This window comes from Leptonychotes weddellii, chromosome X, assembly GCF_054177405.1.
Source record: "Leptonychotes weddellii isolate Sample4059 chromosome X, ASM5417740v2, whole genome shotgun sequence".
Classification (NCBI taxonomy): domain Eukaryota; kingdom Metazoa; phylum Chordata; class Mammalia; order Carnivora; family Phocidae; genus Leptonychotes; species Leptonychotes weddellii.
This window is the reverse complement of record NC_138385.1, coordinates 77,557,205-77,572,416: the sequence shown is the minus strand read 5'-3', so window position 1 is coordinate 77,572,416 and position 15,212 is coordinate 77,557,205. Positions and strand designations below refer to the sequence as shown.

Here is a 15,212-nt window from a genome sequence, read left to right as displayed (position 1 = left end):
AAAAAAAAAATATTTGTATCTAGGTTTGGTGACAGAGATGTTAACTGGAATATTGTGATGATCATTTTGTAATATAAATATTGACTCATGATGTTGTACAACAAAAACTAATGTTACAGGTTAATGATACCTCAATTTATTTTTTTATTTTAAAGATTTATTTTAGAGAGAGTGAGCAAGGGAGGAGCAGACAGAGAGGAAGAGAATCTCAAACAGACTCTGTGCTGTGTGAAGCCCAATGTGGGGCTCGATCTCAGAACCCTGAGATCATGACCTGAGCCGAAACCAAGAGTCAGACGCCTAACTAACTGAGCCACCCAGGCGCCCCAATGATACCTCAATTTAAAAAGAGAAAAAAGAAAATTCCAGCCCTGTGAGTCAGCCCTTGGCAAGAGTCTTGGGAATGTGGTCCCCTCAACCAGATGCCAGGTCGTCACATCAGGAACAGCAATGGTAATTGGTTAATAGGAAAGTAACAAGATGAATCTGGCTAAATGAGGAAAGAAAATTTAAACTCCTGAGTTACTATAACACCAAGTATTATACTACAGTTCCACTGAAGCATCCCTCCATAACGTGATGGAATTGGTAAGGATAGAAATACGTATTTTTATTATTCTAACTGAATCACCTATGTCAATCAAATCTTTCCTCGAAGGCTCTGGTTAAAATGCCAATGTAAATATGTTGTGGGGGGGGTCACATATAAACACCTGGATACCAAATATCTTCTCCAACTGAGATAGGCAAACCGAAGGAGTCCATAAAAATCTGCTTTTTGCTCCTTTTCCTGATTCTACTTTTGCATCCCCACTTTACACAGGCCTTATAATGCAAACAGTGTAGGTCCTCCTGGTAAGGGACAAGGAGTTAATGACTTCTTTCAAACAGACGACATCTAAGGACGGACCAGGTCAGAATGACCAGAGGAAGCCATCATATGCACATTCCAGACCAGCGACACTAGGCCTCTCCACACCAAGGCCCCCTGGCTCCAAGGACTAACATGTGGGTCCTTGTCTTTGTTCTAACCGGTTCCTGGATGCCTGAGAGGACATGTACACCTGACCACGATCCTCAGCAAAAGCCCCAGACCCTGAACAAAGGTGGGACACTCTCTGTTTCCCCAGACACTCTCTACCTGCATTCTCTCTCTATACCTTTGATCAACTCCACTTTCACCTCCTGCTGGCTTGTGTCTGATTTCTATCCTGTGTGCAGACAGGGACCCTCTTGGCTGGTCCTCAGGGACTCCGCTCTGAGTCCTTAGACCCTGCCTGCCCAAATCACCATGATTTAATTAGTAATTTAGCAAGTACCCGAAAGGATGGGATAGACTAGGGCAGAGGACAGCAAACATTTTTTGGTAAGGGGCCAGGTAGTAAATATTTTAGGCTTTCCGGAGCTGGATGGTCTCTGTCCTAACTATTCAACTGTACCACTGGAGGGCAAAGCAGCCAGGGACTGCATGCAAATGAATGAGTAAGGCCGCGTTCCAATCAAATTTCACTTACAAAAGCTGTGGTTTACCAACAGAGGAAAAGCAAGTTGCCTGGCTTATTCGTTTTTCTACAAAATTAAGAAAAGAAAATTATCAGCAAGTGGGAGGCCAATTTCCCACACAGTGGAGTCATACAGCCTTGCGACACCTGAAGAACAAGTCTCAGCTGGGACAAGGGGATACAAAGATGGAGGGAGGCAAGGAAGGTGGCAGGGATTGGGAGTAAAGATGTAATGAACGGAGTTCCCATCAAAGGAGTCTACAACACTTTGCATGGGTTTTCCGAGTTTATGGGAGCCTTTCCGGTATACGGGGAGAAGGAAGAAAGACTCCTCATTATTCATTGTATAAATGCTGAAATGAGAAGTAAAATTGTAAACTTTATTAAACCAAGATGGTTTTATTTTTTAAAGATTTTATTGAGAGAGAGAGACTGCATGAGCAGGGGAAGGGGCAGAAGAAGAGGAAGAGAATCCCAAGCAGATTGTGCACTGAGCCCGACTCAGGGTTCAACGCGGGGCTCGATCTCACGACCCTGAGATCATGACCGGAGCTGAAATCAAGAGTCAGACGCTCAACCGACTGAGCCACCCAGGCTCCCCTCAACCAAGATTGTTTTGAACACTTAGTCTTATTTTTATTCACTGTAGTAGAAGAAAGGTCTTTTCAAAAAAGTGTACAGCACCGTGTCCATGACCCGGCATAACATCCTACCTCTTGCGCATTCAGTCATGGTTGGCCACTCTTACTGCAAGCCAGCTTCTGGACAAAATCTAGCAAGTTCTAGTTTGATCCTTTTCTAATTTTTTTTCCCCAGAAGACTCCGGCTGCCTCATTTTGTAGCTATAAAGTTTACATAGCTGAGAATGGCACATTTCCTAGGAAAGTGTGCCTCAAACGTTCAGTTGCTCGGGAATCACCTGAAGGTCTTGTTAAAACGTAGATTAGACCCCCCGTAGGTCTAGGATGGGGGAGAATTTGCATTTCTAACAAGCTCCCAGGTGATGCTGATGCTGCTGGTCCACAGACCACACTTTGAAAACCACTGTTCCTAAAGACAGCCATCACTCTTGGAGGAGCTCTAGGGAGGCGGGGGAAGATCCCTGGGGCAGGATCTGGGGCCTGAAGGCTCCTGGACTCCCCTCATCCCTTGAGCCAGCCTCTTGGGCAAACAACGGAATGAGGGCCTCCAGCATAGGCATATCCTGGACAGGTCCAACAAAGACAACTATTCTTTGGCTGGGCCTGGGCAGCAGGTCCATTGGGCTTACTGGTAAAGACAAAGAAACCCTATTAGTTGGAAAACAATTGGGTTAGCTCTGGGGAGTCGATGTTAATCAGGTTATGCCCCAAGGCCAGAGATGAACAGTAGTATCTCTAACGTGCCAGTTCCCAGAGTTTCCAGAAAACAGATGAGGCACTGAATGTGGCCTTCGCCTTTAATGAAATCACCGGGCCCTTCGTGTTAGAGCTCTCCCCACAACCTGGGCCAGGCTGGAAGGACTCACCTGCAGCATTCCCAACTGCAGCCTGTAGAGAAGGTTCCGGGCTGTGGGGGTGGACACAATGAGGAGTCTCCTTTTCTCATAAAACTGATCCAGAAGTGCAGCTGCTGTTCTGACGCCCACATTGACATTCATGGCTGGAATTAGAAAGGGCCAGATGGGTGAGAAACCCTCTACTGGTTCTGGCTCAACATAGCCTGGGAGGACACGCAGACCATACGCGAACACGGAAGAAGTAAACCCCGAGACAAAGTTTCAGTTGTAAGTGTTGTGTTTTTTGTTTGTTTGTTTGTTTTTTTTAAGATTTTGAGAGCGAGCACACGCTCGTGCGAGTGCGGGGAGAGGCAGAGGGAAAGGTGGGGAGAGAGAGAGAGAGAAAATCTCAGGCAGACTCCGCGCTGAGCACAGAGCCCAAGGCGGGGCTTGATCCCACGACCCTGAGATCATGACCTGAGCCGAAATCAATACCAGGCCACTGAACCGACTGAGCCACCCAGGTGCCCCAGTTGTAAGTGGTTTATTCGGGAGATGGTCCCAAGAAGCACTGGGTTGGGGAATAGGGCAGTGTATTGGTTTTCTCTTGCTATCACAGATCACCAAAATTTAGGGGCTTAACATGCACAAATTCTCCTATACCTCTGGCAGTCAGAAGTTTCAAATGGGTTTCACTGGGCTGAAGTCAAAACGTTGCTCCCCCCACCGAGGCCCGAGGGAAGAATCTGTTTCCTTACCTTTTCCAGCATCTAGAGGTCACCTTCATCTACTGGTGTGTGGCCTTTCTTGCATCTTGAAAGTCAGCAGCGTGACATCTTCACCTCTCTCTTCCCTCTGCCTCCCTCTTATAAGGACCCTTGTGATTACACTGGGCCCACCTGGAGAATCCAAGCTACCCTCCACATCTCAAAATCCTTAACTTAATTACCTCTGCAAAGTCCCTTTTGCCATGTCAGGTAATTTATTCATGGGTTCTAGGGATTAGGATGTGAACATCTTTGGGGGGTGGGCATTACTTTCCCTGCCTCAGGAAGAGGGACAGGGAAGGAAAGAGGTATGTTCTTTCTACTTTAATGTATGAAAGTGAAGAACCATGGGCATTTAGCTGATGGTCTACACGAGTGTGTGTGTCTCTCTCTCTCTTGGTCAACTCTGAAAGGCTGGGGTTAAAGAGAAAGCATAAAGATGAGAAAGTACCCCGAAAAGAGGGGGGAAAAGTGGAGTATATAAATAAAAGATATGACCAGAATTTTCTGACTAGTCCAAATTTCACACCATTATCACTACACTCAGCCCAATTTGTGTACCTTGGTAATAAGAGTTGATGTGCATTGAGCACCTGCCCTGGGCCAGGCACTGCTCTATCCCACTGTTCACTGGATATAACCTCATTTAATCCTTACAACAACTCAAGTAGTAGGTAAGGTATTATCTTCCTCATTTGACATTAGGAGGAAAAATCCCGAATGTCTGTGTGACTTTCAAGCCAGGGCTGCAAAGCACGCATTATATTGTCCATACGCAGCAGTGCCCTGGCATTGCAAAAAAAAAAAAAAAAAAAAAAGACCCTTTCATTTGTAGAGGGGAAGAACAAGGGTACCTAAAGCAGAGTCTGCTGATTCACAAAGTCGCGAATCGCAGGCCCTGGGTTCCCACCTCCAGCTTCTTCCTTAGAGGACATGAAAGAGAAATGCAAAGCTGGGCAGAGGCCAAGGAGGAGGGTGGATGAGATGAGCTGCCCTAGAAATTCGAGGACCATTGGCACCCGTCAGATGAAGAGGGATGACACTGAACCTCTCTAAGTGTATAGAGTGAAATCCTCCCTCCCTCTACTGGAATCCAGAACCCAGGGGTCTTCAGGTTCTGCTGCTGGCTGGAGAGAGGGCTGCACTCATACCTGCGCAGGACGGCTCCGTGCCAGACCAAGCCAGGTTGGACTGACAGACTCGGGCAGGGCTGCCCTGTAGCTCATAGCCACCGATGCAGGAGAACTCACAGGTGGCCCCGTAATTATCACCGTCACTGGAGCACTTCATGTAACCATTTTCCGGGGCGTTGAGTTTGCCACAGCGTCGGACTGTGGGGACACAAGGCCAGAGGAGGCTCAGTGCTGAGCTCCCCTCCACAGAGTAACCAGGGAAGGCAGCAGCTTGGCAGTCACGCCTGTGGATGAGTGAGGGGGCGGGGAGGACTCTCTGGCCAGTGGGTGGGCCTTGGAATGGTCACCGTTCATACCAATGAGACCACTGAGATCAAGCGGTTTAGTCCCCCGAGTTACAGATGAGGAGGTTGAGCCCAGAAGAATAAAGAATAAAGAGGGTTAGTCATTAGCTGCCCAAACCATGAGGCATAAGATAAATCTTCAAGGTATTTTTTTCAGGGAGAATAAAGGTTCTGGAACACCGACAACATGGGCTCCTGGTGGCCCAAGCTAGGGGGCTCTTCACCTCCTTTATAGAAGGACTTACAGGCTTTAGCTGGTCACCCAAGCCCAGGGATGAAAATGTTATCAAAATAATATTCCTCTGGGAGAGCCAGCTGTGGGCTCATGTGAGACTAGCTTACTGCTCTCTCAGGCCTCTTAAATAATCTGCCAGCACTGAACCTCATCCGGATTTGTATTGTGAAATTCAGGTGTTAAGATGGCACCCTTTCCCTCGGCTCATCATCAGAGGCTAATCCAAAGCTGGCAAGTATCCCCATGGCAGTGGGCACTCACAAAGGGTTCCTGCTTGAGGGCCGACTTCCCTTTGCTCTTGTAAAGAGAGGAAAAAGCCAATAAGCAGTATTCTTACCTCGTACTTTAACTCGAAATTTGCAAATGCCCTTGTTCTCAGCTCTGTCATAGACTGTGTACTGGATCTTGTGGTCTCCTTCTGGAAAATTCGAGCCTGGGGGGAGGCCTTTTAGAATAACACTTCAAGGGGGGAGAAAAAAACAGGAACACCAAAGATGATCATTAAAGGCCTAACAACAATTAGGTCATTGTGGGCCTAATGATCAAAGACGGTCATTATGGGCACTCTGCACTGGATGTGGAGATACTGAGGGGCAGCCATTAGGCCAGTTTGACTAGAACAAAGATTTCTTCAAGAACAGCATTTCCTGAGCTTTATTCTGCTTTGGAAGAGCAGTTTGAGACCAGAACATGGAAGTCCCCAATTCCTGGGAAGTTTGGATCAGTTTTTCTCACTGGAGGGTAGAACAGAGGATGGGGGAGGCTGAGAACCCAGGGCCCCAAGTCTTCTTCCCATCCCACCTTTGTTTCACAGGGAACCTTAAACTGCCTCATTTTGGGGAGGATGAGCGAATTTTCTGTGAGGAAAACCATTTCGGAGTATAGTCCAAGCAGTCATTGGCAATTTGGGCCTACAGGGGGTGCTAGAATTGTCTCTGTTTTTTTTTTTTTCTATCTGGCCCAGTGTAGAGATCTTTCCTGAGCAAGTTTATTGTGATTCCTTGATTATCCTAATGTTGTAGTGGTAGTAGTAGTAATAATAATAATAATAATAATAATAATAATAATAATAATACTAGTTCTTTGCACGTATATAAATGTTATATACATATTTTAGGCACGGTTCTAGGTATTTTACACATACTGGTTTATTTAATCCTCCCCAAAACCCCATGAGATAGGAATTATTTCTATTTCACAGATGAAGAAACTGAGGCACCAAAAGGTTAGGGAACTTGCCTAAGATGACAAGGCTAGGGTGACTCTAGCATCTTTCCTCTTGGCTGTCTGATGAGAACACCAATAAGGTACGGCATGATCGAATGCCAGGTTGGTAGGTTGGTTTTCCAACAGATACTTAATTTGCCTTCTCTCTACAGTTCTTAGCAATGATGAGAATATTTGCTAAGAATGAGTGTGTGAAATTATCACTGTGACCACTGAAGAGCGCCTTCCACAGAGGTGGACAGGGTGTGTGTTTATAAGGTATCAACTGAGGCACAATTCAAATGCAGATAACCCTGAGAGGAATCAGGCTTCAAATATGAGTGGCTGCTGACCTCTTGGAGACTCTGTTTCATCTGTGACCTGCAAATAACAGTCATCAGGAGTAACTAAGGGAGCTCCCAGAAAGCACTTGCCTCGGAGAAGCACTTGCTCTCTAGAACCTTCCCTCTCAGAAGGGGACCATAGAACAGTAGCTTGTACGAGAGACATGCCGGAGAAGCAAGGAGCCCAAGTGAGAGCTGAAAAGGCGACGAGACAGCCTTCTTGGAATTCCTCATTCTGTCTGGAGAGTGCTCCCCGCAGCATCCTGCTCCAAGCCTCTGCTGGTTCGGGCTGTAGAAGTCTAGAAGCAGACAGCTGCTTGGAACGGAAGGCTGGAGGCTACTAAGGTGCTCTTTGAAACGGTCATGTTTCTAACCATAACACACAGGTGACCCACAAAAATGCCAAGGTCTATATCCTCGCTAGACAAACACAGTCATCTGGTGACCTGATACCCTGTGTTTATTATACAGGATTTCACGAGCAATTGGGACTGGGTCAGGCATCGTGCTAGGCCCCAAAGTTCCAAGATAAATAAAACCCAATCCCTGTTTATATCAACTGTGACTTACTTTTTAATCCCAACTGCCTAAAATTTCTCCTTAGGGGTTTGTGACACGTGGATATGACAGCAAATATATAATTTTCTTAATACTTAAAACTTTACCTTTAAGGAGTTACAAGGAGGCACACAGCTAGTAATATTATTTAAGCGAACTGGCATACTGCGAGAAATGATCAGGATGTAGGAACAAAATGTCTTGCTCGGGGTGAAAGACTCAACATCTTCCTAGTAGAAGATGTTCTCTTATTGCCCATAATTGCTTAAAATATTTCCTCTTGCCCAGCCTGGGTCGACGGGATTCTAACTAGGGTTTCCCTGCTGTGTAGCTCAGAGGCGGCAAGTCAGAGGTATCCTTTGTCCGCAGGTGCACACTCCAGTGGGTTGGTCTGACAGGGCCATGAACTTGAAGGCACAGATGTGAACATGCTGACATGAAACAGTGGCCTCTAGGGAACATGAAGGCCAAGCAGATCGCTGCAGGGGTACGGGCCCAGGTGCTAGATTAGAACAACACATAGCAGAACTTTCCCAAAGGGAATCACGCCATTTTAAAAAGCATTCCAGATGTATGTCAAACTACTCACACAGCTGGTCCTGGGGAATGGGGCTGGGTAGGGAAGAAGGCAGAAGAACCCTTTTCTTTTTTTTAATAAGCTGCTTCTGTAAGTGTTTAATGTAGTCACAAGTTTAAAGATTTATTTATTTACTTTGGAGAGAGAGCAGGGGGAGAAGTGGTGGGAGAGCGAGCCTCTAGCAGACTCTGCACTGAGCACGGAGCACGTGGGCTCGATCCCACGACCCTGAGATCAAAACCTGAGCCAAAACCAAGAGTCAAACACTTAACCGACTGTGCCACCCAGGCGGCCCTAATGTAGTCACAAGTTTAAAAAAAAAAAAAACACTAAAAATCAAGTTTTAAAAGAAGCGGTTGCCAAAAAAACAAGGGATGGAAAGTTCTGCCCTAAACCACAGAGACACAGGGGCTTCGCAGGGAGGTAGGTGATGGCTTAGTAAGGCCTAGGGGCTACAGTAGGAGCCCCCTGGGCAAGCAATGGGGGGGATTCTACGGCAGAGTGAACCAGTTGATGTCCTCGGCCTCCCCCCGTCCCTCTTCTTCCCTTCTTTCCTTTGACAAATATTTACCGAGTCGCAACTCTGTGCTCGGCATGGTTCTGGGCATTCGGGGTCTGGCAGTAAATGTGCTATAGTGGAGACAGGCAAGACACAAGGACAGAAGTGAAACACACAGTAGGTCAGGGGCTGAAGGTGACGATGGAGAAAACTAAAGCCTGAATGCGGAACTGTTGAAGGAGCACCATACTGACTCTGAAGGCATAAATGGACCCGTACAGATACACTTCCCCACTCTGGCTAGTTAAATGTCTCTCATAAAAGAAGCGACATCCTCCACACTGCCAAGCTGTACTTACTCAGTTAAGATGCCATCTGCTGTGTCTCTTCCCTCCGGGGTCTCCCAGGACACACGGACTGTCAGTTTATTGGGTTCAGCGATGCGTTCCTTCACACTTGGGCACTTGATTCTAGGAGGTTCCATATCTGAAAATATAACCAGATTTTCAGCATCATCAAGAAATATCTTGTCAACTGGTGGCGCAACACCCAGCATCTGACATGCCCGGAGCTCTAGGTGCTACTCATTTTCGAAGGGTTTGTTCACCCAGATGTATTTCTCTTCCCTCCATTCATCCTGCCCCTTCTCTCCTGCTGAGTTCAGAAGATGGTTGGAGAACTCCTACGCACACAGCTAAACCTGGCCGTGCAAGGCGGCTTCTGGGGTAATTCATTAGCTACGGCAACTCCTCCCCATGCTTCCAAACTTTGCTTACTGACTTCACAACACTGCAGCCCACCCAGCTAGAAGTCATTCAGCCCCGGGGAGTCCCTCCTCCTTTAAAGACAGCATCAGAGATTATCAGAGAGGGGAATCTTAGCTGTCTTCTAGTTCGATTCAATTCAAGGCAACACATCTCTACTGAGAGGCCGCCTTATCCAAGGCATCATTCCAACTGCTGCATTTGGGGATGCACGAAGGCAAGAGAATCATGTGCTGCTCAAGTGGTTATGGTCTATTGGGGCGGATTATTGTCACCATACATAAAATAGGACACGAGGCAGAAGATGGCACGGCCCCAGGTGAGGTAAAAGTAAATGGGATGGAGGTTTCAAGGAATGACCCAATGCTCTATTTTACAGATGTGGAAACTGAGGCTCAGAGAGCTTAAGTGATTCATTTAAGGCCAGGCATATAGACAGCAATAGTGTGAATTGTATTACTCCTGGAACAAGCTCTCTCTCCTCTGGCTATGTCCATTCCCAACTGCTCAGTACCTTACAACAAACAATGGTGTGTCTGGGTCCACTGTGCCCTCCAACTGCCATGGGACCACACCTATGGTTTTGTGTTTGGGGACAGCAGTTTTGCTTTGGCTCTGGCCCTCCAAAGGCCTCCCGAATTTCCCCGAGTAGCTTCTCTACCTGGTAATAGAATTTCTGCTCCCTCAGTATCAAGGATGGGTTGGTAATGAGGGCTAGAAATAAATGAGATGTCAATCCTCACCGGGTTGGATTTCATTTTGTTATAGCTAAAGTGAAGTCACCGGGGCAGGGTGGGGGCTTCAAACTTTTGTAAATTCCACTTGATGATTCGGAACAGGTAGAGAATGTATTTAAAGACAGCCTAGGAGTGCCTGGGTGGCTCAGTCGGTTGAACATCTGCCTTCAGCTCAGGTCATGATCCCAGGGTCTTGGGATCGAGCCCATCGGGCTCCCTGCTCAGCAGGGAGTCTGCTTCTCCCTCTCCCTCTCCCCCTCCCCCCAACTCGTGTGTGTACTCTCTCTCTCTCAAATAAATAAATAATCTTAAAAAAATAAAGATGGCCTAGCAAGTTAACAACATTTAGATGTGTATTGCTTTCCATGTCAGCTGGTAATTGTTTAAATGCTGCTATGCTACAACCTGAATGAAAATTAAATATTTGATTCCGAATCACAAACATCTTTGAGAGACTAACGCACTATGTATAGTCTTCATATACTTTCTCCTACGTCTTGTCTAATAACTTCTCATTTTATTTAGGGTCACAAATTATGAATGATTTGTTAAACAGTTTTGCCTTCGGGTATCCAAATTCATATGTATTCTATGTCATGTGTTGATGAATTTACAAACCTTAATACGCTATCCCAAATCGAGTAGCTACCATATTATGGCATCTAAGTTACAATCCATTTTGAGATGCGTCCCAATTTCAGGGGTATTAAAATGTACAACAATATGCCTCTCAAAATTGATAAAGTATATACACGTTCTGATGAAATGAAACGTGCTTTAAATGCATTTGAGGTGGGGGCGCCTGGGTGGCTCAGTTGGTTGAGCGACTGCCTTCGGCTCAGGTCATGATCCTGGAGTCCCAGGATCGAGTCCCGCATCGGGCTCCCTGCTCAGCAGGGGGTCTGCTTCTCCCTCTGACCCTCTTCCCTCTCGTGCTCTCTGTCTCTCATTCTCTCTCTCTCAAATAAATAAATAGGATCTTTAAAAAAATAAATAAATAAATGCATTTGAGGTGTCTATTTTCATTTGCTAAGTTTTTAAAAAAAAATAATCCTTTTATTTTTGTTTCAAGAGGTGACAGAAGACATGCATGTATAATTGACAGGAATGTTTCACAGCTTTGGGTTCATCACAATGACGAGTATACAATACCTGCCCCCTGCTGGTCAATTCTAGCTGGCTCGCTCATCATGGAAAGCATATTTATTTATTTTTTTAATTTAAAGCAAAAGGGGAGGGATGAGGACAAGAGACAGATTTCGATGCAAAAATTACACTGTGTTCCCATATTTTCTTGGGACGACATTGTCCGAGTGAAGAGATACTTCTAGTCTCTGCGTCATGTAAACTAAACATATGAAAGATGTGCTGGGTTTTCTGTATCCAACCATGCATACTGACATTGTGAGCAAACATGCTCCAAATTAGGTTATATGGGTGAAGGCTCTCAGAGCTTCCCAAAGCCAGCTTATGTCCAGCTAACAATGATCAGCCGAAACTGGCCTAGTTTTTCAGAATCAGTGCTCTTCCAAACTAGAAACAAGGAAAAAAATCAATCATTAAAAATAATAGCTAGGGGCGCCTGGGTGGCTCAGTTGGTTAAGCGACTGCCTTCGGCTCAGGTCATGATCCTGGAGTCCTGGGATCGAGTCCTGCATCGGGCTCCCTGCTCAGCAGAGAGTCTGCTTCTCCCTCTGACCTTCCCCTGTCTTGTGCTCTCTCTCACTCTCTCCCTTTCAAATAAATACAAAAATATAAAAAGAATATTTTTAAAAATAATAGCTAACATTTGCTGAACCAACCTGCTAGCCCACCCCAGGCTGAGTACTATGCCTGCATTATTTCATTGACTTCTCCCTGCTGCCCACCAGACTAAGTGTTGTTATTACCATCCTCATTTGTACACTGGGAAGTATTTCCTCTCTTGTGGAATCTCTCTGCGGTCTGGGATTTTAAGATATGATCACATATTTTTTAATTATCTTACTAAGCCCAACATTTCTGTGTGTCTGCCTGCTGCTGACCTAATAGTTTCCTCCAACACGTACACTCTTTTGGGGTCGCCTGCTACAGCTCTGCTCTGAATCCTTAAAGAGCAGATTCTGTTGCACCCTCAAGCATTCTGCCCTCACTTTCAGCTGACAAGACCAGCTGGCTTTCCCTTCAGAGATGTTCCAGAAACCTAGGCCTATTATTACACGGCCATGGCCATCATTGCTTTTTGTAAGTGATCGTAAATTTCCATGAATGAATTGAACAAAGTTCCCCGTTGAGTCAGGATGCCCACAGAGCCAGTTATTGTGTGGAAACCCTGGCCTCTGCCCATTCGCGGGAGACACCTGACCAACTGTGTCCTTCCTCTGTGCTCTAGTCGTCTCTCTGCATATGAAATATCGGAAACAAGGGACACCTGGGTGGCTCAGTTGGTGAAGCGTCTGCTTTCAGCTCAGGTCATGATCCTGGGGTCCTGGGATCCAGCCCCTTGTACGCTGGCTCCCTGCTCAGCGGGGAGTCGGCTTCTCCCTCTTCCTCTGCCCCTCCGCCCCCCCACTCGTGCTCTCTCTCAAATAAATAAAATCTTTAAAATATATATATATAACAGAAACAAATATATTTCACTGTATCAACTACTGTTTATCTGACAAGCTTGGGAATCCTCAAAAGTCTCACCAGGTTCACAGTAGAAATAAGAAAGAAGTTCAAAAGGATAGTATCCTGGCCAACAGGTAACAAGGAAAAAAAAAAAAAAGCCTTTTAAACTAAGGCTATAAATTAACTGCATGGTAAAATGTTTCCTCAAATAGTGTTTTCCACTGGAGATCTGTGTTTGAAGATGACTGCTAGACGTGTGATTCATAGGTGCTTTAGAACGTGCCAGTTAGTTGTATCTGGGACTGCCCGACCTGGGCGGGGGGGTGGGGGGGGGTGTCCTCTCTCTGCTTCATTCTAAAGCAAGATGATATTCTTACCCCCAGTCAAGGGCTGCCCCCGCTCCTCACAACACGCAGACTCCATTCAGTGCCCATTTCCGGACTTCCTACATACCCCATGCAAACTGGCTTTCTACCTGCTGCTTCTCTCACTTCTTCTATCCCTGACCTTTCACACCACCTTGCTCTCACTCTGTACAGTCAATGTGGCAGGGACTGGTGGTTGTTCCCCCACTCTCTGATCCCCCTTCTTTTATAGCAAGAGAAGTCAGCCTGGGCCTTTGGCCTTCCGGAACAAAGACTACATTTCCCAGCTGCCCTTGAAGTTAGGCGTGGCCATGTGATGGGTTCGACCAATGGGCTGTGAGGAAAAGTCACGTGGGCAACTTTCTGGGCTGTGCTGTTAAAAAGGGTGGGAGGAGCATACCCTTTTCTTTTTCCTCCCTCCTCTACCCTGGTTTGAATGTGGATGTGTCCGGGAGCGAGAGCAGCCATCTTAGACTGAGGAACAGCAAGTGAGAAGGAGCTGGGGCATAGGACACTGCCCAGGGTTGCTTAAGCACAAACCTGTATGTAAGAAGAGAACTTCTGTCTCATTTGAAGCATTATGATTTTGGCCGTGTTAATAGGACCTGAACTGGTATATAAGCAATCACACCAGTTTTTTCAAACTACTCCTATATATATACCCTCTTGTATGGCATCTTCCAAGGTGTATTTCATTAATGACTCCCAAGCACTGATTTTCAACAAAAAATACTGTGGTGCATTTCCCACAATCCCCTTATATACATGCAGCACCTCCTACCAAGAGGTAGAGTCGATTTCCCTCCCTTTCAATCTGTGCCAGCCTTGTGACTCACTTTGACTAACAGAACATAAAGGGAGTAACACTATGCCAGTCCCCAGTCTGGGCCCTTAAAGAGTCTGGCACCTTTGACTTTCGCTGTCTTGGGAGCCAGCTGCCATCTAAGGGAAGTCCAATTATCTGACTGAAGAGACCATGTGAGGAGGATAAGAAATTATGAAGGGGGGGAAGGGAGAGAGAGAGAGAGAGAGACTCGGCCAAACCCCAGCCAGCATAGCCAACTGAGGTTCCAGATGTGTGAGTGAAGCCATCTTGGATCCTCTGGCCCCAATCAGTCATCCCAGCCATTACCATGTGGAACAGAGATGAGCTGTCTCCACCAAGCCCTGCCCAAATTCCTAACCCAAACAACCAGGACCAAAATAACATGGTCGTTTGGAGTCACTAAATTTTGGGGTGTCCGTTATGCAGCAATAGATTACTGATACAGATATAAAATAGTCTGAGGTTGGTGACAGAGGGAGGAAGTAGCCACTTTATGGGGCATAGGAAGAGAGTGACTGAGGCAGAACAAACACAGACACTGAAAACTTACCCAACTGCTCGCTTCCCCCAGCTAGAATGTAATCTTTGTGGATGTCTCTGGGAAGTGGTTCTGATTCTTTGGTATCATGGAAGGTATTAGAAGATTTTCCCCAATGAACAAAACAGGTAAGAGTGGAAGCAATGAATTCCACAGTGAAAAGTCACCGTCTTCACCAAAAAGACGCCCAACTGAAAAGTGGCTGGTGGTATGTTTATATTAGAGATGGACACCAGAAGTTTACCTGTTTGCTTTGCACTAACAAATCAGGCCAGGGGAAAAAGTCCACCACTATCTCAATCGATCCAGTTGTTTCAAAGCTGACACTAGCTTCCTGAAAGTTTAAAGGATGTGTATTTGTCAACCCAGGAAATATTTAGCATAATTTAAGATAGACAACGATGCACTGATACGTTTATTCTTAGCCCCATAATGTTTGTATCTTCAGCTGAATCTCTGGAAATAAGGCAGGGCAGCCCAGCAAACCTCCCTGTCGGTCAGTCCAGCTGTCAGAAAGTTGAGAGCCAGAAGAGCCTTCCATCAATGTGCATGCATATCTGCAATCTCAGAGAAGTTTTTATTCCAGAATCTCGTTTGTGCTGACTCTCTCAAATCTATTCTTCTCTGCAGACAACACAAAACTAGCAGAGAGCAATTCCAAAACCCAAGTTGGTTTGTACATTGTCCTCTGTTAAAACAGCTAAATGGGGCTCTTTGCATGTCAAGATATCCGCTGGGTTCTCATTAT

At 46.0% G+C, this 15,212-nt stretch overlaps 1 protein-coding gene across 1 annotated transcript in view; it reads right to left on the bottom strand.

The window, feature by feature from the left end:
• The window catches only part of SRPX (sushi repeat containing protein X-linked), a 101,592-nt gene that overhangs the window by 29,803 nt on the left and 56,577 nt on the right, over positions 1-15,212 (bottom strand). The window contains exons 5-8 of the mRNA XM_081809001.1: positions 9,002-9,128; positions 5,796-5,917; positions 4,898-5,077; positions 3,010-3,143 (exon numbers count right to left, since the gene is read on the bottom strand). Of these exons, the coding sequence (XP_081665127.1) occupies positions 3,010-3,143; positions 4,898-5,077; positions 5,796-5,917; positions 9,002-9,128 (563 nt within the window). The remainder of the gene's footprint in view (positions 1-3,009; positions 3,144-4,897; positions 5,078-5,795; positions 5,918-9,001; positions 9,129-15,212) is intronic.